General features: G+C 43.4%; 1 protein-coding gene across 1 annotated transcript in view; it reads left to right on the top strand.

Annotated features, from left to right (window-relative positions):
* The window catches only part of PSKH1 (protein serine kinase H1), a 328,601-nt gene that overhangs the window by 176,793 nt on the left and 124,468 nt on the right, over positions 1 to 27,340 (top strand). Inside the window, exon 2 of the mRNA XM_044082053.1 lies at positions 19,326 to 20,373. Within this exon, the coding sequence (XP_043937988.1) occupies positions 19,432 to 20,373 (942 nt within the window). The 5' untranslated portion in view covers positions 19,326 to 19,431. The remainder of the gene's footprint in view (positions 1 to 19,325; positions 20,374 to 27,340) is intronic.

The following is a 27,340-nucleotide window of genomic DNA, read 5'->3' on the forward strand; positions in this document are numbered from 1 at the left end:
CCAGGGGGAAAGTAAAGGGAGGCAATGCATATGTGTTTGTGTTTATTTAATTGAAATAGAGCTAGTATTAATTCTGCATTGGTGAAGTGGGGAATGGGTTTATTGTAGGGAGTAATGGATAGGGAGGATGAGTAGAGTAGAGCTACTCCGCCACCCTTTTTGTGTGCTCTGTCTTTTCTTATGATGGAGTAATTAGGTGATATTATTTCAGAATCTGTTGTATGAGGTTTTAATCAGGTTTCAGAGATAGCTAAGATGGCAGGTTTGTTGTGGAGAAGCCAGGCATGTAGGTTGGGAATTTTGTTAGCTATGCTTTGGGCATTTAGAGAAGCTAGTGGGATGGATTTGGATGTAGAGCAAGGGGAGTTTGGGCTGGGGTTGGGTGTATATCTCCAGATAGAAGTATGGTTGTCAGATGTTGGATTATGCTGAAGAGGTGTTTGGATTGCTTTGTTTCTAGATTGTGTATAGTTAGCTTTGTGAGGATTTTGGAGGTTAGTGGGGAGGTAGAGATTTTATAAGCTGTGATTAGTTTGTAGTGAAAGAATAGCTGGTTATTGATGGGATAAAGACCAGGGGATATTGAGATAAATGAGTGTAGGTGTGTTGTGGGGAGTGAGTTGGTTGCATGAAGGAATGGTGCGTGGGTTATGGTGTTGGGCTGGGTAAGGAGTGAGTTGGTTGCATGAAGGAATGGTGTGTGGGTTATGGTGTTGGGCTGGGTAAGGAGTGAGTTGGTTGCATGAAGGAATGGTGTGTGGGTTATGGTGTTGGGTTATGGTGTTGGGCTGGATAAGGAGTGAGTTGGTTGCATGAAGGAATGGTGTGTGGGTTATGGTGTTGGGCTGGGTAAGGAGTGAGTTGGTTGCATGAAGGAATGGTGTGTGGGTTATGGTGTTGGGCTGGGTAAGGAGTGAGTTGGTTGCATGAAGGAATGGTGTGTGGGTTATGGTGTTGGGCTGGATAAGGAGTGAGTTGGTTGCATGAAGGAATGGTGTGTGGGTTATGGTGTTGGGCTGGGTAAGGAGTGAGTTGGTTGCATGAAGAAATGGTGTGCGGGTTATGGTGTTGGGCTGGGTAAGGAGCGAGTTGGTTGCATGAAGGAATGGTGTGTGGGTTATGGTGTTGGGCTGGGTAAGGAGTGAGTTGGTTGCATGAAGGAATGGTATGTGGGTTATAGTGTTGGGCTGGGTAAGGAGTGAGTTGGTTGCATGAAGGAATGGTGTGTTGGGCTAGGTAAGGAGTGAGTTGGTTGTATGAAGGAATGGTGTGTGGGTTATGGTGTTGGACTGGGTAAGGTATTGGGTGTTAGTAAGGGCTAGGAGAAGTAATAGTTGAATTGAGAAGGATGTACATTTTGTAGGCATGTTGATGCTTTGCTAAGGTGAATATATGGTGATGAGAAAGGTAATAGGAGTAGTTACTGCCTCATTAAAAAGGAAGGGGAGGGTGAGGTGATAGATGGTATGTAGGGGAGGGAGTAGGAAGTATTACTACTTTTTCTCTAGCAAACTCGATTTGAGGTAACAGGGAGAAAGGCATTCTGGATAGAGACTTAGCTCGAGAGTTTTTTGGTTGGCGCGAGCTTGGTAAAAAAAAGCTGACTTGGTTCCGAGAGCTCGGAACCAAACCAATCAGTGATTAATGAAAGAAGATGAACTACAGAGATGGAACGTTATGGTAAGACGTAGCTTCTTTTTTTGGATCCTGAGGTGGTCTCTCTGAGTTCCAAGGAAGCTAAGGGTAGCATTTCTAGGAACCCTTTGCCAAATGAGAGAAAGGATAAGTACCCTTGACAGCTTTGGCAAAAACATTTACAGTTCTGCTGCCCTGGTCATGAGATCTCTCAATTGCTGACTTTATATGGTCAGATTCCAGGAGACTGACTCTTGGACCAAATGAAGGAGAAGCTGGGGGATGGAGGATAGAAGTTTCTCTCTAGAATTGTTTGATCTCTGGAACTCTTGTTTCTTGGTTGCAAAGCTTTCTTTACATTGTGACTTTGGTGCTTTACAAATATCAAGCAGACTGGTGGCCTCTAGGTTAGTATTCATAGGAATGCCCAGTTAAGAGAAAAATCTGAACTCCTGGTTGCACTTTCAGGCAAGGTTTTTTTTTTTTTAATCAAAGGCTGAAGCACTTTTCAAAAAGCTGGAGAACAGTGCTAAATTAATATAGACTGTCAAAAGACTTTTTTTGCAGGTTAAAGTGCATAGAGTCAACAGAAATTATCCCACCAAGTCCTGGTCCTTTCATTCTTCTCCACCCAAAGAGAGAGAAGGATCAGAAGGTAGAGACAACAAAAACAACATAAATGGCAAGCTGACCAAAGGAACAGGCCTAACAGGTCCTTGTGTCATAGGCTGTGCCTGACCCCCCCCCCCCACCATTCCTACCTAATACCCCCTCCCTCCCTTGCCCCTTCATATTTTCCTCCTCCTGCTCCTTCAAAACGTAGGGGGAAGACTTCTCCAGTTTTTAAAAAGAACGGGCAAACATCACTTAAGAATAGGGGGTCGTAAACATGATAAAATCATGCTGCAAACTACAATTTGCTTTCACCGAAAGCCAGTGTTTCTTTCTGTTAGATGTGTTGCTAGCTCATGGCTGTATAGAACCAGTCCCCTAAAAGAAAGGGGCACAGGATATTGCACAGGACAGTTTTGTTCCAAGGAAAACGGACGTGTGGATTGGATCTTTCAAGATTAAATGGGTTCAGGCTAGTTCAGCCAAGAAAAGACTTGTGGAGTACAGCAGTAACTGTAAACTTCAAACTTAACGTCGCTCAGCAATCCAGCCAGAAAATGCATGTAAATACATGCCAACACCATAAGAGGAAGTTGAGCAACACAAACAGTGGCAGCCAGCAATGGGATAAGTCAAAATGTATTAAATGAGGTATTTCTGGAAGGAAGGTTGGTATAATTAAGATATTTGCCTTACAGACACTAGGTACATAGTTTAATTCTCAAATGTGGTAATTTGCTAGTCTTAAAATAGCCCACAAGGGCAGTTAGCCTAGTTCTAGTCTATGACCCTATAAACTTGAAACATATGTGCATGTATCAAATAACATATCTATGAGATCTCCAGAATATTCTAGGGAAACTACAATGTGTCCCACCTCCTTACCCGGTTTCATCACCTAAATTGTTCTGTCATGTTGTAAGGAATCCAAGATTGGCTTTTCAAAGGGGTTAAATTTCTACCCTTAAAAGGTTTGGATTCTGCTGCCAGTGCACAGTAGTCCTTACAACATGCTTCTTCAAAAACAAAGTACTGGGTGGGCTGGGGGGTCGAAGGTACTTATTTATTTAAATGAAGACTTGCTCTCCAGGGGCCCCTCATATCCCCTGTTGTAAAAAATGGCTAGATTTACTATGATAATAAATTAAGTTCTGATGTAGAGTCCACGGTATTAAATGAACTTTGGATAAATGTATAGCCTCTGGAGAATGCTGTAATGGGGACCTTCCAGGTCCGAGTTTGGATCCCCCAAGGTTGATGGTTTGCAACCAAATGAGAAGGAATCACCATCTCCTGTAATGGATTTAAAATCTAAAATTACAGTAAAGTCTTGAGGCTTTTGGTGCTAACCCGTTTACCTTCTGGGTGACTCCACCTGCCGATGAGCTCACTGATTTGGGGTCTCAGCTGACGTGGAAGGAACCTGACAGTGACACCATTGAACCAGTCCCCAAAAGACCAGACAGGATCCTGGCAGCACCAAAGGACAGATCTGTCTGTAGTAAAGGAGTATTGGTTTAAACTATGGTTGTAGCAGTAGCCAGCAAGAAGGAATGGTAGGGATCCCCTGCCAAGGGTATTCTAACAGCTGGTCAATATATCAAAGCCTTTAGGTTGCTTTAAGGTATGCCGTACATCAACACGTATGCTCTTCACATAATATAAGGCATAAAGGTGACATCTGGACGTACCATTCTCAAAACTTGCCACCAGTCCAAATGCCATCTCTTATCGCTGATCTGATTGTGCTGAGTCATCGCTGGTGTCCCTAACCATTCATATAAGTGCTCCGTTGGGTTTTTTTTTTTTTTGCTTCTTTTTTCTTTTGTATTGTTGTGGGCATTCATGTCCTCCAGAAAGGGTAAATGCCAGTATGAGAGACAGATTAGCCATAAAGACCGTCACAAGCAATGCTTGTTTAACTTGGGTGCTTCTCAGGATCATACGTCCTGTGCTGTTTGTCAGGCTTTTGTTCCAAAGACCTTGTGTAGTCGTCTTTCATCCCTCGCTATTTATCTCAAAAACCAGTGCCTAAAACATTTAGAGAAAGATGCTGTGGAGGGTACTTCTGGCCTGAGGGTCAGCCGTCTTCGAAGAAGGCTAAAAAACTCAGATTGGATTCTTGGGCTGTGCCCTCCTACATTGGATGTCTCTCTCAAGGCTCATGAAAGCCCGGAAGTTTGCCCGGTTCTTGTGTTGGGTTCTTCTGCTGTGATAGTTTCAGAGGCCGGCATGGATGTGGCTACTCGCACATCCTCGGAGGCCTTGCAGATGTCCATTTTGACTGTTCAAGGGGAAACCTGGCTGATTTTCACTAAAGGGCTTAACCTAAGTGGGGGTCCCCTGATACTGGTGAGAGAGAAAGTCCCGACTACGATGGAGTGTAGGCTGACGTTTGAACCTTCTTTATTTCATAAAGCAGACATCCCCTTAAAAAGCCAAAACATGTTACTTCTGCTCCTAAGGACCCTCAAAGTGAATGGCAGAATTTTGCACAGGGCTTATTAAATGCTGTTTTGGCCTTCAAGCCTCCTCAGAGCTCTCTGTCCCTGATCCTCCTTGGTCATCTTCCCCTCTCAAGAAATTTAGGGATCAGAATTCCTCTGAAGAAGTTGAGGATTTGGTTAAGGAATCCTTGGCCTATTCCAGCCAAATTCCTTCCCGTCTGAGGAAGAGGCTTTTAGTTCTGAATCTCCTTTTGAGAAGATTTTTGTTTGGGGGGGTACCATTGCCATGATGATGGAGTTCTTTAAATGGGATTGTTCCCAAGTTTCTGAAATGCAGAGGAGAAATTGTGCCCCTCCATTGGATCTCCTAGACCTACTGCTGTTCCTCCTGTTTTGGCTGCTTTACTGGATGCTTTCTCTTCTGCTTTTCAGGCCCCAGACTCTCGGACCCATGCTCTTGAGAAGCCAAAACCGGTTTTATAAAGTCCCTGATGACTGCAACTTCCTTTATAAGTGTCCATCTGCTGACCCTTTGGTGGTATCTGTGGCATCCTATAAGCCTTCCAAATTACTGCCCTCTACTAAGCTTCTTCCTTCAAAGGACAGCAGGTCTGTGGATAGGCTTGATAAGACAGTTTATACTTCAGCCACCCTAGCCTTTTGGCTGTTAATTATCAGACTCGTATGACCAGATATGTTTTGGCTCTCCTTTCTCAGGCTTGTCCGGTTATTTCTGACCACCTTGATTCTGAAGATGAGACTTCTGCCTTGTCTCTGTTAGGGGCTGCTTCTCAGTTAGCTCGCCAGTGCATTAAATGTAGTTATGATGCAGCAGATGCTTCCTCTAGGGCTGCTGCTTCAAGATCTGTTTTGAGGAGATATTCCTGGCTATGGCTTTAACCTCTGACTGATGATATTAAGACTGAGTTGATGGGTGCTCCTCTGGACAACAAATGTTTGTTTGCTGCTGCAGCTGATTTGTTCAAGCCCCTGCAGAAGAAAGGCAACGGGTTAGAGGATGTAAAACATATTTTTGTTTCACCAGTGCCCAAGTTCCAGGGAAACTATCTTACTAAACCAGCTTTTGTTAGAAGGCAGTCTCCTCCTCCTCCTCCTAAAGGCAAGAAGGGTAGTAGGAACGTTGGCCACCTAAGTCTACCCAGACCCCTCCTGCTCAGAAACCTTCCTTTTCTGATACATTATGTGATCTCTGACTACCTGATGATTCCCAGCCACATTCCTGATCTTCATGTTTTACTGTTGCAGTCCTCACATTTGGGTTATCCCTGCTAGGGTAGCCCTCTGCCGGCCCGAATACCAGAGACTTAGAATTTCTGCGTCGGTTGCTGTCACTTCAGGACTGACGTCAGGTCGGTCAGTAGTATAAAGTAAGGCAACTGACGCCATTACTTCAGTCTTTCTTGCTGTGGAGCCTGAAGCAGAAGCAGTTTGCACAAGTGCCGGCCGGCCGCTACCTGAGTTCGTCTACTGAATTGAAGCTGAAGTCTTCTAAAGCTAAGTACCCCATTGGGGATCATTTTTTCTTGCACTAACCGATGTCAGAAAGTTATCTCACCTGTGGAAAGCAAATACCACACCGAGACTTTCATTCTTACTGCGTCATTTGTTTAAGCCCAGACTATGACGTCCCCCACTGTCGCTTCTGTACTTCAGTGCCAGAACTGTCCGTCGTTGGGCCCTTATTGCAGCTAGGTATTTTCGCTTACAGTCCTCGAACTCTGATATGGCTACGGTAAGCCATCCGACAGCAGATCTTCTGAAAAAAGGTAAAGACAGAAACAGACCGCACAGATCCAAACCTGCCAACGACACTCCCGTTTAGCTAGTTGTCAGTTCTCCGGTCCTCAGTGAGGTGCTTTCACAGCCCCTGATGCCTACTTCTGTGGATTCACATGCCGCAACTGAGACCCTTTTGGAGTATGGTATGCCGCAAAACTCTTTGACTAAGGGTCCTGCGGCCAACTTTACTTTGGATGGGTCTGGAGCTGCTGAGCAGGCACCGGCTTCCTAGGAAGTCCTTTGCACCACCGATTCTCGACACAAACCGAAGTCTTCTTTCGCGACTACCATTCTTTCGAAATCGACAGAGTTTCTTAGGCCCAGGGTATGAACCACACCCAAGAAACCAACCCAATGTCAGGCACCTGCTTCCTTGCCTCAGTCTCTGATGCTTAAAAGGGCGGAAGACCCTTACCATACTAATCAGGGGGAAGCCAAGCTACCCCCTCCAAAAGGAAAAGAGATCTGTCCCCTGTAGTTTTGTCTGAACAAGAGACAGATGACTCTCATGCATCTGAATATGAAGACATGCAATGCCCCTCTACTTATGAGGATTCTGATGCAGAGGATTCCATCCCTTTAGCCTCTCCCCCAGAGGATGTTTCCTTTGGGGAAACCCTTCATACCTTAAGGGAGCATTTCCACTGGGAGAGTCAGGACTACCCTCAGTCTAAGAGACTCGGGGAATTCTTTGATCTTCCACAGCATAGACCCTTGGCCATCCCCCCAGTCCTGGATGTTGTGGAGGATGTTTTCCTGGAATCCAGCTTGACTCCTGACACCCTCCCTCCTGCACGCAGAATACCAGACACAGAGTCCCTGACTCGCACAAATTTATTTTTAAAATCCTACTGCTGACCCTGAGGTAATTTCTCAAGGGTCTAAAGGGATTAAAGCAACCTCTGCTAAGAATCCCAGCCCCTCAGATAGGGATTCCCTAGACAGATGGGATAAAAAAAAGTATACACCTCAGCTACTCTTGATATCAGGACACTAAATTGTCAGTTCCATATGCTAAAGTTTCAGCAACTTACCCTGGAACTCCTCAAACAGAAAATGTCTTCCTTTCCTGTTTGTGCAGAATCTAAAGAGTTACAAGAGTTAATGCATTCTGCAAATCAAGTAACTAAACACACCTTGCACTGTGGTTTTGATGCCCTAGAAGCTTCTTGCAGGGCTGCAGTCACCGGTTCTGTAGTTAGAAGGCATGCATGGCTTAAGGAACAGCCCTTGCCAGACCATGTCAATCTAAATTGTTGGATGCCCCCTTGCACAAAGACAACTTATTTGGCACTAAGGCAGAAGAGATCTTAAAGCTGGAAGAAAAGATTAAATCTATGCAGACAGTTAAGGATTTCTTACAGGACCAGCCACACAGGTTCAGCAGGCATTGTCCCACCAAGCACTGGTCATTTCCTGCTCCCACTTAAGCCAGTTCAGCCCAGACCCCCAGACAGCAGCCACAGAGAATGCAGAGATCTAAGCAGTGGACTACCTCCACTTCAAAACCAGGGAATTCTAACCCCACCCCCTTATGGTAAGAACTCACAATGACTCGCCTCCCCCACCCCCTTCCTCTGCCCACCTTCACTTACCCCACCAACCCCAAAAGGGTTCCCAGATCTACCTCCAAACCAATGGGCAGAGGTATAAAAGCAAGTCCTTTCCCTGCTCTCTATGCGGGCAGTAGAGCACGTTCCTGCAGAACAGAAAGGCCAAGGTTTCTACTCCAGATTTTTTCTGGCAGCCAGAAAAGAGGGCACCTGGTGCCCCATTCTTGATCTATCCATTTTAAACGCGTTCCTGGTGATCCCAAAATTCAGAATGCTCACCCAAGGATGCTTTGCTGGCCACTATAGATCTAAAAGAGACCTACCTCCACATTCTTATCAGGGAATCGTGCTGGAAAATATCTCCATTTCAGGGCAGGGTCTCAGCACTTTCAGTTCTCTGGGCTTCCCTTTGGCTTATCTACTGCTCCCAGAGTTTTCACAAAATGTCTGGCTCCGGCCATTGCCTTTTGCAGACAAGGAATATCCAGATTTACCCATACTTAGACGACTGCCTAATTCAGGCAGACAGCCAGGAAAAGCTGGTCAAGCACCTGGCCTTTGTAAAGTCCCTACTAACCTCCCTAGGGTACACAATCAGCGAAAAGAAATCCAAACAGGTGCCCACCCAAAGGATTATATTCCTGGGAGAAAACCTGGACACAGCATCCCAGATGGCATTCCGTACACCAGTTAAGCAAATTTGCCTGAGAGCCTACTTCTCTCAACTAGCCACCAGACCCCAGCTGTCTGCAAGGAAGATCCTGCAAGCTCTGGGGTTCATGGCGTCTTGCATACTACTCATTCCATATGCCAGACTGCATATGAGGAAACTTCAGTGGTACCTAAAAAGCTTTTGGTGTCAACACACTCAAGACCTGGAGAGTCTTATACCTATAATTCCTTGCCTCAGAAAAGATTTTCTTTGGTGGGCAACAGCATGCTTCTACAACAAGGGACTACCTTACTCTCCATCCCCCGCTGCCCAGACCCTCACCACAGATGCATCAGACTATGCCTGGGGTGCACACCTGGATGGAAGATGCATACAGGGCCAATGGAGCCCACAGCAAATCCCTCTGCACATCACCCAAAAAGAGATGATGGCTGTCCAGCATGCCTTGATAGCTTTCAAGCTCCTCCTCTCCCCAGGTGCTCTCCTTATCAAAACAGACACCACTGTGATGTCGTATATTAACAAGCAGGGAGGGACTCACTCCTACCCTCTATGCAGGCTGGCCGTGACCCTTTGGCACACAGCCTCTGCCAAGCAACTCCACCTGTTTGCACAATTCCTACCAGGTTCTCTCTCAACTCTCTAGCAGACCAATTAAACAGAAATCTTCCTGACCCACACGAGTGGCAGCTCAACAGAAGAACCTTCACCTTAACTCCGAAATGGGGCACTCCGAAGGTCGACCCCTTGCCCTCCCACACCGGCCATAAGCTCAGCAAATTCTTCACCAGTGACCATCTCTGCATGGCTTGGAAAGTGGATGTCCTGTCCTTCCCCTTGGGTCAGTCTGTCGGTCTATGCCTTTCCTCCACTACCTCTCATCCCCAGGTTACTGCTCAAAATAAAGGAGGAAAAACCAAGGACAATTCTTATAGCTCCAGACTGACCTCGTCAGCACTGGTACCCCTTGCTGAGCAGCCTGTCCCCACTACCACCATGGCATCTTCCTCCGATTCCAAACCTCCTGATGCAGAGGGAAGGGGAATTCATTCATCCCCAATTGCAGACACTCAATTTGACAACTTTGCTTATTCCCTAACCCCTGATCAATCTGCCAACCTCAGTAAACAGGTTCTTGATTATACGCAAGGCCAGATGTCCTAGCACTAGAAAATCTTGTGCTGACAAATGGAAAACATTCTGCACCTGGATTCAGGCTAAGGGAGCCAATATGGCACAACCCTCCCTCCTTCTCATCCTGGATTACTTAACTGACCTGCTACACAGTGGCCTCTGTTTTTCCTCTGTTAAAATTCATGCCTCTGCTATCTCTGCTCATTTTCCCACTCAGCAGCCCCTTTTCTCATACTCTTTGATCATACAATTCCTAAGAGGGGCTAGCAACTTGAGGCCACCCAGACCACCACCAGCCCCAGTTTGGGACCTTAACTTTGTGTTGGAAAAGCTCACCCTGCCCTCTTTCGAACCAGCTTCTTCTGCAGAGCTAACATTTCTCTCCTGGAAGACCATTTTCCTTCTGGCTATCACTTCAGCCAGAAGAGTGTCCGAGCTGCAAGCACTCATGGTTGTGGAACCCTTCGTAATCTCCTGTGCTAACAGAGTATCCCTCAGGACTAACCCATCCTTCATGCCCAAGTTGGTGTCAATTGTGGCTCTCAACCAATCCATTCATTTGCCCACCTTTTTTTCCTAATCCCCAGAACAAGGGGGAAAGGATCTTGCACTCTCTAGATGTGCACAGACAGCTCAGCTTCTAGCTAGACAGGACTAAATCCTTCAGAAAGTTTGATCAATTGCTGGTTAGCTTTGCTACAGGGGCAGAAGGCAAAGCCATCTCCAAACAAACATTTCCAAATGGATAGCACACTGCATCTATTTCTGCTACAAACAACATGGAAAACCTCCCCCTAAGGGGGTCAGGACTCACTCCTCCTCCAGAGCAGCCTCCACCTCTGCAGCTTTCATCAGAGGAGTCCCCACCAGGGACATCCTGGAGGCTGCCACCTGGACATCTGTTCACACTTTTACCAAAGATTACCACCTGCCTCTCTCCTCCATATCCAGGACAGGGTTTGCCTCTGCAGTCTTGCAGGGCATCCTAGCCAGCTCCTAGTTTCTTTGACTGCCTCCACCCATTTCCTCAGCTTTGGGAATCGACCCAAATGTGATGACTTCAACAGTGAAACACGAAGAACATGGTACAGTTGTGTACACTTACCATAAATGTAGATGTTTAAGTGTATTCACTTATGCAGTCCTGGTTTCCCTCCATCCATCCCCCTTTTTTCTTCTCTTTCCTTACAAGGAATAAATTGGCATTTACTTTCTACTGGTGGGGTTCTTTCACCAGAGCCTGCCTCCTACTTGGAGTATTTCAAGGTTTGGAAATCCCCCCATGGGAATTCCTCAGCCACCTCAAGAACAGTTAAGCTGTTATCCAGAGGTGCTTCAGGATCTTTTGATTCTGGGAGCTATTCAAGAGATTCCAGCTGCTCAAACGGGGAGGGGATTTTATTCCAGAATGATTTTGGTCCCCCAGGAAAGAGGGCACTTGGAGACCCATTGTGGATCTTTCTCACATGAATACTTTTCTGAAGGTTCCTTCCTTTCAGATGTTATCTAGATTGTTTCTTTTGCTGCTTCCTTGGGCTTTTCTGGCTTCTCTGGATCTCAGAGATGTTTACCTGCATGTCCATACTCATCCTCTTTTCAGAAAGGTATTACAGTCTGTGATTCCTGGCATTTTCAGTTCTCTGTTTGCCATTTGGCCTTTCTACTGCCCCAAGGGTGTTCACCAAATGGCTAGCTCCTGTGATTGCTTCTTGCAGGATTCAGGGGATCCAAGTATTTTCTTCCTTGGACGACTTCCTGTTTCAGGCATCCTTTCCAGAGATCCATTTACAAAGTCTTCATTTTGATATTTCCCTTATGCAAAGCCTGGGGTTCACAAACTTCAAAAATTCTTTTCTGAATGCATCTAAAGCTGATGTTTTTCTGGGGTGCAGGATTCAGACAGTGCCTATGCTGGCATCTCTTCCTCCTCCCACAGTTTTGGCACTCCTTTCCTTTTTTTCAGAATAGTCTTCCTCTGGCCTCTGTCTCATCCATGGAGTGTGAGAGCTCTAGGATTCATGGTGTACGCCACCCCGTATGCTTCCTCTGGCAAAACTCCACATGTGAAAGTTTCAGTAGTTTCTGAAGTCAGTTTGGCTTCAATATGCACATCCCTTAGACTTTGTAGTTCCTCTCCCTCCTTGCCTAAAGAAGGAAATTCACTGGTGGGTTCAGTAGTTGTCTCAACCCAGGGCTCCCCTTTCATCCCCCTCTTCCCTTTCAGGAGCTGTTCACAGATGCCTCAGGCATATATGCTGGGGGGAAGCTTTTGTTCTCTAAAGGTGCAGGGGGTGTAGTCACCTCTTCAACAGGAAGAGCACATCAGTGTCAAAGAGATGCTCTTGTGCTAGCGCTTCAGGCTTTTCATCCTGTCTTCTCACAAGGACCTCTCCAGGTATTTACAGACAAAACTGCAGTAATATGTATGTAAACAAACTGGAGGAAGATTATCTTATCTTTGCTGGTTGGCACTCCTGGTGTGGGATCTGGCTGTTCAGTATCAAGTGACTCTTCAAGCAGTTTACATTCCCTCGGGTAAAAATATTGTGTCAGACACTCCGAGCAGGTCCTTAACTCAGTCCAACAAATGGATGCTTCGCAGGGATGTGTTTCTGGACATTGTCCACCAGAGGTGTACTCTTCAAATATATCTATTTGCCTCCCATCTGAACAGACAACTTCCTCTCTCTTTTGTGCCAGAGTTCCAGGTCCTTTGGTTTGTAAGGTGGATGCCCCATCTTCTTCTTGGAAGGGGATGTTTCTTCATGCATTCCCTCCCCTTCCTCTCATTCCTGCAGTTAAAGATCCTACTCCCCCTTCAGATTTAAATGTAGTTTTGCAAGCTCTAACACAGTCCCCATTTGAGCCTTCTGCCAAAACAACACTACCATTTCTGACATGGAAAACTGTATTTTTAGTAGCTATTACATCTGCCAGGAGAGTTTCAGAATTACAGGCCTTGTCTTCTGAAACTCCTTACTTAATTTTTCATAAAGATAGAGCATCTTTGAGAATTAATCCTTCCTTTCTTCCTAAGGTGGTGTCAGAATCCAGTGTCAAACTATCAGTCTTCCAGTCTTCTTTCCAAATTTTTCAAACAAAGGAGAGTGTATGTTACACCTATTGGATGTTCACAGGCAATTACATTTTTTACTTGCATAGAACAAAAGATGAAACAAAAAAAAAACAAAAAAAAAAAACTGTTCATATCCTTTTCAGATTCAAAATTGGGCAAATCAGTCTCTAAAATTACATTAGCTAAATGGTTGACTAATAATTGGGCATGTCCTTACCCAGAGCACATTCCACAAGTTCCATGAAGCCTACTAAAGCCTTTTTGTCTAGATCTTCTCTAGATGAAATTTGTGACCCTCAACTTGGGCTCGTCTTCATACATTTCTTGCTCATTACAAATTGGATCTGAGCTCTAAGGGCAGAGCAGCATTTGGTTCAATGGTACTCAGGAATATCCTTCCTTAAGAGTCCTCCCGGGGGATTAGTAGCTGGGGACTCTGTCCCAAGAGTTGAGGAATGAATGAAAATCAACATCATCAGATAAAGAAGTTATGTACTCACCATACCGTTCTGTCTGTGTGGTCCATTTTCATTCTTCTGAACTTCCACAACCACCTCCTTGTCCTTCGGAAGGATCAAGGATGCTAAAGGAACTTCGCTCCTTTTGAGTTCCAAAGTTGTGCATGTTATCTTTATTCAGTATTAATGTTGCATAGATTTGGAGGCAGCAAACATGATCTGAGGTATGTGAGGGGCTAGGATATTATAGGAGGGTCTATATTAGAAGGTCGACTGCTTACTTACCCTAACGCCTAAACTTCAACCCGTCTTCATCAAACTGTGAAAACATCGATAGTCCAGAAGAGCGAAAGCGGAAACATCGAATCGTCATGGTTGGCCGCCTGTGGTATAGCTCCGTAAGGTAAGTGTGCGGTAGTTATGGAACTTAGGGTTAGGGTGCAGGTTAAGGTAAGTGCATAGATGGTAATGTATGTTAGATTTAGTGTAGGGTTTTAAGTGTATGTGTGTGGATTAGTTTGTTTGGGTTTAGCTTTTTAAGGTAAGTGTGCGATAGTTACAGATCTTAGGGTTAGGGTGCGCGTTAAGTGCATACATGATATGTAAGATTTAGTGTAGGGTTAGAAGTAGGGTTTAGTTTAGGGTTAGAAGTAAGGTTTTGGTTAGTGTATGTATGTGGTTTATTTAGTTTGTTTGTGTAGGTAGTATGTAGCGGGCGGTGGGGTGGGACATGTATGAGAGTTCGACTTTTTAAATTTCGCGGTTTAAAGCATTCATTGTTTATGTGGTTTGATGACGGGTCAACGTTTAGGTATTCGAGGAAGTAAGCAGTCGACTTTATAATATAGACCCTTATGGGAAAGGGGGGAGCTCGAGAGTTTTCAGTGAATCACAAGATGGTGAAAGTGGCAGAGTCTAATCCGAACACAAGAGTTGAGGAAGAATGAAAATGGACAACACAGATGGAATGTTATGGTGAGTACATAACTTCTTTTTTTGCTCTGTTCACTAATAAGGTGAGAAATACGAAACATGTTGCATTATGTAGGTGATTTCAACTCCCTGTGCTCATGGGTCATAGAAAAGGAAAAATATGGCACTGGTTTTACTCTTGAAAGGTGGACTGTAAATTTTAGTGTAATCAGTGACTGTTCATTTTTCCAAAAAGCCCAGTTGAGTTTTAAACTGAGACCTTAACTGCCGTTAAATGCACATACGTCATAAAAAGATGAAGAGATTTCTTTAGTTCACTGTGCAGGTTTTACTAACGGAGCATTCAGTAGCGCAGCAGAAGCTTTTTATCATGTAAAGTATTTTCTCACGTAGTCTAGATGATCATTGCAAGGGCTACACATCTACCAGTGCTATTCTTTGGATCCATTGTTCTTTCTCAAATTGCTGTGGAATTCCCTGTACCATAAAACATTAAACGTTGCAGCTAATGCACATAACAGAAGCACACATTGCCCAAATTCGGGGGGGGGGGGTACAACACTAGCCTTCATTCAAAACCACTACTAAAAGGCACTTTCCAGATACAGATTTAATGAATGATTAGCAGACGAGGACAGATGTAATTGCTGGGATGTGACACGTGTATGTATAACATCACATCATAGAGCTGTTACTTTCCCAAAATACATTTACTAGGCTACGATGTGGGTCTACTTCTTGTATTTCCCTTCTCCACTTTGTTTTGAAATGGGTTTATCGTTTTAGAAGTGTTAGTAAGTTTAAGGCTTATGAAATAAGCAACAGTGAGTGCTTCTTCTACTTATATCTGATTTGGTTTTTAAAAAAATTTTTTAAAAAATTTTTTAAATGCTAACTATATAGTCAGTTTATTTTAACTATTGACTTAAATAATATTTTGTGATGTCATATTTGTTTTTTGCATGTTATGTTTACTCAAATGTGATCATTTTAAATGCACTCAGGCTTCGCTGAGTAATTACGAATTGCTTGTTCTGCAGTTATTAGTTGTTAATTGGGGCGTTTGCTACTATATAAGTAGTTGAATTCTGTACATTACAACCTGATGAAGCGCACTTGTTTGGGTGCGTGAAAGCGCTTGTTCCTCTTCTTTTTATTAAATCATCGTTTTACTCATCGTGGTGGTTCCAGTGATTTGTGTTCACATTTGTTTTTATATGAGTTTTCTTGTAATATTAATTCCCCTTTATAACTTTGTGACTTCAGATTTGTAGGATTTTTAAAGAAAATACTGTGATAACATTCCTAATGTTGGCCATCACTTTAATGTCATTGCAGACTTTCTGGGCTGGCTGGTTCTAGATTTTATTCTTTTATTTATAGGCTGAGAGTTGGTTTACCCAATATTAAGACAAATGAGACAACTGAATGATATTGTGCAAAATGCTGTATAAATTTTTTCACTTGTTTGTGGTCTGGCTAAATGAACTGGTTCAAAGATCCTTTTCAGCTACAACCCATGTCATATGACAAAGACCAGTTGCTTAAAATTTTATTAACAGCTTTTATAGAGGAAGTGAGCGGTAATCTACAACAGTACACTTGAACATTTGTACAGAGTTTACTCATTTAGGGTTACAGTAAAACCAATGCCAGTTACAAAAGTTCAGTTTAAGTACTTTAGCAGTACTCTAGATTGAATCCATTGTTTAGTACCACATACAAGAGTGAACAATGATACTTGGAAGTACAAGAAGGGAGGAAAATGGGGCAATAGGGCAGACGAGGTTTACTTTTACCCATGGAGTAAAGATCTGCTGCATAAGGGAGAAGGTTGAGAGAGAGCAAAGGGTTGGTGCCATGTTATGAGGGGGGGGGGGGTGGAAATTTGGACAGATGCAAGATGAAGGTAAGGAAGAGATGAAATACCAGGCTTATTATGCTGGCAGTAAACTGGTATGTCAGTGGTTCAAATTAAGTTCAAGTAGAATAACCTATTGTTTATGAATAGCCGAGTATAGTTTGGGGCTCTTCTGTATCCCCGCAGCAGGTACATTTGGATTCTTTCTTTTTTTTTTTTTCAGAAGTGCCTTCAGTGTGTGTTTGATTTAAAAAACAAAGTGAGTTAATTGAGGTAATTTAATTAGACTATTCTTTGAGGGTAGAACAAACTTACTAAAGCATTTTCACAAATTGCCAGTGAAAAGTGAGGTCTTAGAATCATTAACACTGACTTGCTTTATCATGGAGCAGTAGGACTTCTTGGTGCTGAGTATAGTTTCAAGCAGAGGGTAGTAACCTTCATTAAGTAATTCAGAAGTTACTGTATTAAGGAGAAATGCTGCTTTGGCTTTAATCTTATTTTATCTGTATTCACATCCTGATGTTTTTATATTTGAAATATGACTGTAATTGTGATGCTTTTCTAAGTACCTTCTGTTATCGTCAATAAAATGTAATAGGTCATATCCTTAATGCATCTTTTTACACGTTAGGTTCATAGGTAGGTACTAGGCTATTGGCCCTAGGGCCTATATAAGCCTAGCCAAAAAGTTACCCTGGCTTTCGCCACCCAAGAAAATTATTTTCCTGTGCCCCTGTCAAGCAGAGCAACAGAAGTGATCCCCGGGGTGAATTTCCTATTTCCCATCCAGTCATCAAGATTTTTTTTGAGGAGTGCTAATGAGGACCTCTGTTTGACATAGATATAAGTAGTCTGTTCCACAGTATAGGAAGTCTCTGGGACAGGAATCTATCCCTCCAGCATGTTCTGTTTTGTTGTGGTGACCAGGTTTAGGTCCCTAGAGCGTGTAGCTCGGAAGGATTGGATTTCTTTAAGTGGAGCATGTCCGACAGCTCTGGGTTTGACATAGCTTTGTATGTTAGACAGAGATTGCCTCTGAGTAAGCGATATGCGATGGAGTAAAGCTGGAGTTTTTTTAGACTGTCTGGGTAGGGCATCTGTTTGAGGCCAGTAATCCTCTTTGTGAGATATTTCTGTGGCCTTTCCAGTTGTTGTAGATATCTTGTGAGGGCGTTGTACTCTAATGGGACTAATGAGTGATGAATATTGGGGAACAATGACCTCTTTTTCTGGATGAGAAACCTTTTGTGATGAGGTGTGCAACGTAATAGGATTTCCTGACCACTGTGGCAATGTGATTATCAAAGGAGAGACTACTGTCCACCTGTGTCCCAAGGTCTCATCACACTTTCAGAGTACTGGGAGGATGGCATAATGGTTAAGGTGTTTACCTTGTGGACAGAAGGTGCAGGGTTTGATTCTCACATGGGGTAAAAGGCTAGGCTTAAAATGGTCCACAAGGTCAGTTAGCCTAGTACTAATCTGTAAGTAGACTACTGCCTATGTGGTAGTTCATGGGTACAGAGTTTTTACCAAAGGGGATGACAGTGCACTTTTTGGCATTGACCTTGAGGCCATGGCTTTGACACCAGGCATCTGTCTCTGAGGCCCTTTTATAGGATGTCCACATCGTTAGGAGTTTCGATTATGGCTCCTAGTTTGCAGTCATCTGCAAACTTAGTTAGCCAAAGACCTTCTGTGTTAGCCTGTACTTCAGAGAAGTAGATACAAAACAGGAGAGGACCCAGGACTGTACACTGTGGTACTCCACTTCTCACTGGTCTGAAGTTGGATTTGGAGTCTGCTACTTTCCCTGTGTGGGTTCTGTCAGTAAGCCAGTTGGCAACCCATCTTGTGACGTAGGGATATATACCTAGTTTAGTGAGTTTATCTATAATTCCAGAGTGGGGGATGGTGTCAGAAGGTTTGGTGAGATCTAGATAGGCTGTGTGAACCACCTTACCCTCATCTATGGCTTTGGTGACTGCTTCAAAGAAGTCTATCAGGTTTGGGAGACATGATCTGCCTTTTACAAACCCGAACTGTGTGGGGTCCAGAGTTTGGCGATTACCAATGTCTTTGAGTTCCATGATGATACGTCCCACGTCCTTGCAGACCAGGCTCGTCAGGCTAATGAGGCAGTAGTTCCCAGGGTCTGTCGTGGCTCCCCCTTTGTGGAGTGGGAGAACTGTCGCAGTGCGCCATTCAATGGGCACAAAGTCTGAGGTGAGGCTATGATTGAACATGATACTTGGGTGGGGTGCCAGTTCATTCTGTAGTTCGGGTAGAATGCAGCTTGGGGTGTTAACAGGTCCCATGGATGCTGTGTTCTTGGCTTTGGAGAGTTATTTTTTTACCTGTGCAGCTGTGATTACAAGAACTTTGCATTCTTCCGGTATAGAGATTTAGGGGGTGAGAGGGGGGTAAAGTTAGCACTGAACCTGAACCCATCTACCAGGATGTTGGCAATATCAGTTGGTTCTGTATATTTAGTGCCATTGTGCTGTAACTCAGAGCAGATCTAAGTGTTGCCATTGAGATTCTTGACATAGCTATAGAATGCTTTGTGATTGTCTTTAGAATCAGTGGTGATTTTGTTTTCATAACTAGCTTTGGAGGATTTTATGAGGGATCTCAGCTTCTTACTGAGGCTGACCAGGGAGTTCCTCCAATCATGGGATTTTACTCTTTTTTGCACTGACTGCATAGATGGAGCTGGTTTAAAATATATTTTATCACATAGTGTTTTTGGGGCAGGGGAATCTTTCCTTGTCCCAGCAAGAAGTGGCTGAGCACTACAGGCAAATGAGCAGACTGTTACATTTTACTGTATTGTCCAGAGCCATGGCTTTTAGTACCTTACTTAACAAACTTCATCATAGGATTTTTTTAACCCTTAAAATAATTTCTAATATTGTGATGCATGTGAAATGGTTTTGTATTGTGGCTTGAGTACGAATGTTGTTGGGTTACCAGTCACACTGTTGTACATTGAAGTCTCTAGTCTTTGTTGCTCTATAATTTTGAAGTAGTTTTACAACCACTGGTGCTGTAGTACAAAGTTTGATTTAGAAAAATTTTTGTTCATTTTTGGAGAACCTTATTTTTTAATTGTTTGTTTTTTTTTTTTCCTACTAAAGGTGTGCCAAGCAAGCTTTAAAGCCGAAGATGTGGAAGAACAAACATCCCTAACAAAAAGCATCCCCCAGAAAAAATGCCTTCGTGGATGAGTAACAGTGATACGTGATGGGCTGTGGGACAAGTAAAGTACTACCCGAGCCCCCTAACGACATTCATCTAGACTTGGTTAAGAAAGTTGAGCCTTACATTGGTCAGAAAACTGACAAATATGAACATTTTATTAAAGATATCGGGGCCATTAAAGCTGCAGATAAGACTGGGTCACTTTCACCACTACAGAACCCAAACCCACTTCAGAACATCCATACAGACCACAGTGATCCTAGAAGAAAGAAAGTGGCTAAGTACCGTGCCAAGTTTGATCCCAGAGTCACTGCAAAGTATGACATCAAGGCTCTTATTGGTCGTGGGAGTTTCAGTAAGGTTGTCAGAGTTGAACACAAAAGCACTAAGCAACCGTTTGCAATTAAACTGATAGAGACAAAGTATAAAGAAGGGCGAGAAGTTTGTGAATCAGAATTGAATGTACTAAGGCGAGTTAGACATACAAATATAATTCAGTTGATTGAAGTCTTTGAAACGCAAGATCGGGTATATATGGTAATGGAACTAGCAACTGGAGGTGAACTTTTTGACAGAATTATTGCTAAGGGTTCTTTTACAGAGAGAGATGCTACAAGAGTTTTGCAAATGGTGTTGGATGGAGTTAAATATTTGCACACATTAGGAATTACACACAGAGATCTCAAACCAGAAAATCTTCTGTATTACCACCCTGGTGCTGATTCTAAAATTATGATAACTGATTTTGGATTAGCAAGTGCAAGGAAGAAGGGAGATGATTATATGATGAAAACCACCTGTGGAACACCTGAATACATTGCACCAGAAGTCCTTGTCAGGAAAGCTTACACTAATTCTGTGGATATGTGGGCACTGGGAGTGGTTTCGTATATTCTTTTAAGTGGTACTATGCCTTTTGAAGATGATAACAGAACGCGGCTGTACCGTCAAATTCTTAAAGGAAAATACAGTTACTCAGGGGAGGTAAGTACAGATTATCCAAGAGTACACATTGTAAAGATTTTGGTAGGATCTGTGCATATCCTGGTCCGTAGTCCAGGTTTTTAGCCTAATTGCATTTTTGAAACTCCTTTTGATACATTAACAGGCAGTGACCCACTTGGCTTCTTATCTACTTCACCCAGATACCATTCTTCTGCATCAGGCCCAGGGAAAACTATTTCCTTCAACGTGTTTCTGTAGTTTATCATTTTTATTAGTATTGTAACAAATACAGATGAGTCCATACTTTCTGTAAAGACTTGATAGTTTATCACAGACTACCAGACTGCTTTCAGTGGTGATTCAGCCTGACAGGAGCGTTGTACCTGCTTTAGTGGCATACGTAGCAGTTGTTTCCAGTCCTGGCCCCCTTCCTTCCATCCCTGTCGTAGAATGGCATGATCCCTCACCTTGATCTCAGTCACAAACTCTCTGGTGCCCCTTCCCTAGCTGCATCGGGTGAGTGCAGGAAGGCTTTAATGGCCTTGCCATTTCATCCTTTGTCTCCTGCAGTACTGCCACTGGGTACTCATATTTTTTCAGCTGATTATGTCTGTTTCCAGCCCTCTCTCCCATACTGCTGATCATGTGATTGGTGCCTGTTTGATGCTGTTGCTTGTAGCAGTTGTCTTGATGCTCTGTGATGCATTGTTGATGAAGGTGGCCTCTGTTTTTCTGACACAATTCTGCAGCAGTGCAAGGACAGTGAGATACCTCTGGCACCTTCCTTAGACAAGTCTTCCACCAGTCAGGCTTCACTTTTTCTGAGGCCCCCATAGAAGAACCTGCAGAGAGAGCTGTGAAAGCACAGCACAAATAAAAACTCAACTCTTCTCAAGTGTTTCCTGTGGAGGAACTAGGTGATTTTGATTGTATGCAAGCCCTCATGCCTTCCCTACTGAATACCCTATGTTAGGAATATGTAGAGGTAATGCAGCACTTGCGAGTATGACCTACAAACCCTTCTTTAAAGAGCACAGAGGAGGTTGCAGAAAGCCTCCAGGTCCACACAGCAGTTTTCCTGAGTGTGTTCCTTTGGCCAGCATTTTAAAGATGCTTCCAGAATAGCACAGGAAAGCACCAATGCGTGTCTCTAGTTCTGAGAAGGATAGTCACATCCTCCAGCCTGCTGGACTGAGACTCCAAGTCTTATACTTGGATATCTGCAGTCAGGTCACATAGGTCACCATAGCCCTGCTCTCCATCTGTCTAACAAGGAGTCCAGAATAATGGACGGATTTGAGAGACATGTTTTTCTGTCACTTTTTAGTCCTTGAACTGTGCAATACACATGGTAGATTGAGTGAGATGTAATGGACAAATTGCACCAGGCCATACAGGGAAAGCTGGATGGACCACTGAAGGATAAGCTATTCTAGAGTCACCGCTTATCTGACTAAACTCATGATACATATCCTTTATAGTCCTACAATGGGGGCTGGCAGAGCATGCGGATGAGACTTCACTGAGAGTACTAAGCAACTTCACTGACTTTCATGTTAAGGTCTGTATTTGGAACTGAAGTCAGAACCTTGGAAATAAGAAAAGGATAAGACCTTTACAGCTGTGGGCATCATAGTTTCAACCTACTCTGTACCTTTTCTCCAGGATTCAGAGGAGCCCTCAAGAAAGTTGCATTTTGGACTGTCTCCCTCCCAGAGTAACATCCAGCAGCGTCACTAGCCAAAGAATAGGCGTCTTTCTTGCTCCCCAGGAGACTGTAGTCGTTTCATGGATGGGCAGTAGCAATTGAGAAGCTGTGGTTGCCTTACATTATCGGCAGTTAGGTGGTGTCTGACCCTCCACCTGTCAGCTTGGAGCCGTGGACTTCATCACTAAAGGCAGATGGACAAGGACAATAATATTTAGAGGATACAAAATTCCCAGCAAAACTGACCTAGTCTCACCATCCCCTACCTTTTCTGTACTTCCCCGTTCTATTACAAAAAAAAAATAAATTGCAAGGCAAGCGATTTTCAGTCTATCGCAGAGAGCCAAGCAAGATGATCCGACCAGACCAGAAGGGGTTAATTGATTCTGTACACCATAAAGAATGTGGAATAGAGTCTCCTTAGTCCACTTTTCCACAAGTGTCCAAAGTGTCTTTATTCACAGCAAACTTTTCACATGGTCACATTACAGCCAAGTTATTTTCCCATGTAAAAAGGGAACTGCATGCACTTTGTGATGTGTAGGATTCCTAAATGTGCATCAAAACTGCCAAGGTTGGTCATAGGCTTCTGGATAGTGTTTAGTCGTCGTCATTTCTGGACAGTCTTGTTTGGTCTCATTGGAGTTCCTCAAGGTGTTTACTGAATGCATGTCTTTAGCCAAAAAAAAAAAAAAAATAGTCAAGGTCTTTCCCATATGTAGACAGCTGCTCCATCAGTTATGCTTCACCAGGATTCCCTTCTCCAAACACCTTTGTAGGAATTACAGTAACGTTTTGCAAAGTCGCAGTTAAATTCATCTCTGGTATTGGCTTCTTCACTTGTCTGAATACTGCATGTTGCTGAGCATGTCTGTCTCAGGAATGGATACTTTCTCTGAAGGCCCCGATTTTCAGACCGAATTAGTTCCAGTGCTGCCTTGGATTAGCTGTGTCTAAAGACCTTAGGTATGATAGCTGCATCTACCCTATGGCAAGACTGACATGAAGGTACTTGGTGGACAGTCAGTGTTCGGAGGTCTCAAGAGTTCAGATCCCATGACTTATCCAATCAGGCTTGCCAGAACCTGCAGACAGCAGCTTCAGTGGTGGATGATATTGGAAATATCTGTTGTGGGATATCTCTTCTAGTTGACAGTGCCACCAGCCTCTGTCACTACAGATGCATTTGCTCTAGGACTGGGTTGAGGGTAAAATTACAGGGGTACACAGTGCAAGGTATTTCAAGTCAAATCCTTGCATCATTTTTCCCGAATTGATTCTTCTGATACTTTTCAGGACTCTGAACGTTTAGTTCTCAGGTGATTGAGCTATGGAATTAGGTTGTTAACATGTATTTTAATTGGAAGTATTTGTATACGATCACTGGTATTAATTTGAAATATGTCTTTGCAGTAGTACTTTTAACAGTATTTCATTAGTCATTTTTAATAGCTGATAATTATCTGCACTTGTAATAGAAGACAAAAGTTGAAACGGTGTACTCATCTCAACAAGTGGTGTATTTAAGAGATGATAAATATTTTTAACTGCAAAAGAAGATTTGCTGCTGCTGGTAACACTAGTTTGGTAAAAAGGGGTCTGTTCTCTGTAACAAAAGGATTAAGGCCGCCAGTCATTAGCGTAGCTCAAAATTTTGTTAGCTTGCATTGGTCCCTTCCCCTATCCCCATAATGTACTGCCGTGTTACTCTTCTCCATATCTCTCTTGCTACATTTCGGGCTGTATCACAGAGAAGCACACGGGGTTACGTTTTGTGAGGAGAATTGCTTTCAAATTATGAGCAAAGATTTTGTGCTTCTGACCGACTTTGATCCATTTTGCCATTCATTTGCTGTTTATTGGAGATTGTCTCCAGTTTGTTCCTTGGGCCATTTTTTTGTTCTGCTGACTTTTGTTAGACCCTTGTTTAAATTGTTAGCTTCTTTGTTTTTATACAGCAAGTCTTTTTCTAAAACTGACTTTTGTAGTACTTTTTATTTCTTAACACTTTTATTCTTGTCCACTGGACCTCTGTTTTCAACTTCTTGGAGAATTAAACACACACATTGTACAACTCATGTTGTTAGTGTTACTGTTATTGGAGAATTAAACACACACACATTGTACAACTCATGTTGTTAGTGTTACTGTTATTGGAGAATTAAAAACACACACATTGTACAACTCATGTTGTTAGTGTTACTGTTATTGGAGAATTAAACACACACACATTGTACAACTCATGTTGTTAGTGTTACTGTTATTGCTGCTGCTGTTTTTAATGGGATAATGCTTTTGCAGTTACGCACCAAGGTTTCACAAAATGCAGAAATGTCGCAGTTAAACATAATATGTAAACATTATGAATAGATTGTATGGCAGTGATTTAATATGTAGAGAAGTTTTAGCCAGTGTTCCGTACCCATATTTTCTTACCTCAGATATGTATAGTTCTGCTATGCAGCTGTACTAGTGTTAAGTATACTAGCCCTTCCCTGTGATGTCTGTGTTCATCGTGTTTCACTGTTGCAGTCATTACACTTGGGTTATCCTGCTGGCAGGCTACCCACAGTCGGCCTGAATTCCAAAGTCTAGGTCTGGCGTTGGTTGCTGTCGCCTCTTCCCTGACGTCAGTGCGCCAGAGGTATAAAAGATGCAACCAACGCCATTTTCTCCAGTCTTTCTTGCCACGCGGTGCCTGAAGCAAAAGCAGTTCGCAAGTGCCAGTCGGCCGACTCCTGAGATTTTTGAAATCGAGTTTCAGAACTAAAGTCTTCAAATCGAGTTTCAGAACCGAAGTATTCAATAAAGCTAAGTACCCCCTTGGGGAAACTTCTTTTTGCGCCAGACCGATGTCAGTAAAAGTTAATAATTGTATTTCTTGTGGGAAGCAAATACCTCATAAGGACTTTCACTCTTACTGTATTCTTGCCTAGGCCGTGACCACGACGTTACTAGTTGTCGGTTTTGTGCTAGATTCAACAAACGCACTATTAAACGTCTGTTTGATTTTGCTTTACATTATTTTGGCCGAAGGTTTAATTACATAATGCCATCGGAACAACCAACGACCAGAATTTATAAAAAACGCAAAGACAAAGAAAAGGACAGGCATCCAAGGTCCAAAACAGACGAAGCCTCTTCTAGGCCAGTCGGTTCTCAGTGGGGCGCTTTCGCAGCCCCTGACACCCGCTACCTCAGAGCCACAGGTCATATCCGACAGCCACGTGGAGACACCGAGGCCTGTGAAAACTCAAGATATTGGGCCTACAGAAACTATTCCCTCAGATGGGTCTGGAGCCGCTGAACAGGCATCTGCTTCTGAGGGTGTTTTCAGACCTTCACAGCTTACTATTAAGCCCACTACAGCAGCCAAGGCAAAGTCAAAAACACCATTAAAGACAAGGAAACAAGTACAACATTCTCCTGAACCGTCATCCATGCCAAAGAAACAGATGCTTAAAATGGCCGAAGACCTAATTACTTTAATCAGGGGTTCCCATCCCCCTCCTGACAAAAGGCCTAGGCAAGACACTGACTATGATTCCTCTGACCAGGTTTCTGTTTCCTCTGATTCCTCTTTTGATCAGGGATATTCTCTCCCTCCCTATGAGGACTCTGATGTAGAAGAGTCTATACCTTCAGCCTGTCCACCTGAGGATTATTCTTTTGGGAAAACCCTGCACACCATGAGGGAGCATTTCCATTGGGAGAGCCAGGATTATTCAGAATCCAAGAAAAGGCTCAGAGACTTTCTTTAATTGCCTCAGCACAGGCCCCTGGCTATTCCCCCTGTGCTTGATATTGTTGATGATGTTTTCTCTGAATCCAGTCTGTCTCCTGATTCTTTACCCCCTGCACCAGTCAAGCCAGACAGATACTACAGGGTCCCTGACTCTCATAAATTTCTTTACAAAAACCCTGCTGCAGATCCAGAAACAATTTCTCAGGGTACTTAAGGGGTTAAGGCTTCCACTGCTAGAAATCCTGTCCCCTTGGATAGGGATTCCAGAGCTCTGGATAGATGGGGGGAAGGGGGGGGAAGTATACACTTCTGCTACTTTAGCTGTAAGGGCTTTAAATTGCCAGTTTCACATGCTTAAATATCAACAGTACCTCATTTCCTTGTTAACGCAGAAAATGGTTTGAAACTCAGTCCTGACACTAAGGAAATGCAGGATTTATTGCATGCAGCTGAACAAGTGGGAAAGCATACTCTACAATGCGGTTTTGATTCATTAGAGGCTTCTTGTCGAGCCTCAGTTACAGGCTCTGTTATTCGAAGGCATGCTTGGTTGAAAGAACAAAGTTTACTTGAACATATTAAAGTAAAATTATTAGATGCTCCACTACAGCATGATACTTTGTTTGGTGTTAAGGCAGAAGAGGTGTTAAAGAAAATGGAGGATAAAGCAAAATCAATGCAGACAGTAAAGAATCTTACAGGTTCAACCACCTAGGTTTAGCAGAAACTGGCCTTCAAAAAATTGGTCCTTTCCGGTGTCAGACAGGCCACAAAGAGGCAAATACAGACGCCCAAGAGGCAGATCTCAGCCCCAAGGCTCCTACAGACCTAAACAATGGGGTGCTTCAGCATCCAAAGGAGGAGAAGACAAATCACAACCTTATAGGAAACGGTCCCAATGACTTTCCTGTACAGATGCCAAGCACTTACCTTTTGGCAGCACCCCTAGGGGGAAAGCTAGCACTTTTCTAAAAAAATTGGCACATAATCACCCAGGACAAATGGGTACTGAATATTGTTTCTCAGGGTTATAGGTTCCACTTTCGCACACTTCCAAAATCAAAAGGTATGCCGGACTTGCCACAAAATCAATGGGCAGAGGCACAAAAACAAATTGCTGCTCTCATGGACAATGGGAGCTATTCAAAGAGTACCACAGCAAGAACAGGGGCAAGGATTTTACTCAAGACTTTTCTTAGATCACAGAAAGGACAAAGCCTGGAGACCAATACTGGACCTGTCAATCCTAAATACTTTTCCTGGATGTTTCAAAATGTTAACACTACAGCAACTTCTACCCATCCTGGGCAAGAAAGCTTGGCTAGTTACTTTGGACCTCAAGGAGGCATACCTGCATGTCCCAATCGGACAATCTTGCAGAAGATACCTCCGATTCATAGCAGGCTCAATGCATTACCAATTCTCTGCACTACCCTTTGGCTTCTCTACTGCGCCCAGGGTCTTCACAAAATGCCTGGCACCAGTAATTGCATTTTGCAGACAAAAAGGAATTCAAATATATCCCTGCTTGGACGACTGCCTTATTCAAGCAG

Source organism: Protopterus annectens, chromosome 8.part1 (genome assembly GCF_019279795.1).
Source record: "Protopterus annectens isolate FY-2018-M chromosome 8.part1, PAN1.0, whole genome shotgun sequence".
NCBI classification, from domain to species: domain Eukaryota; kingdom Metazoa; phylum Chordata; order Ceratodontiformes; family Protopteridae; genus Protopterus; species Protopterus annectens.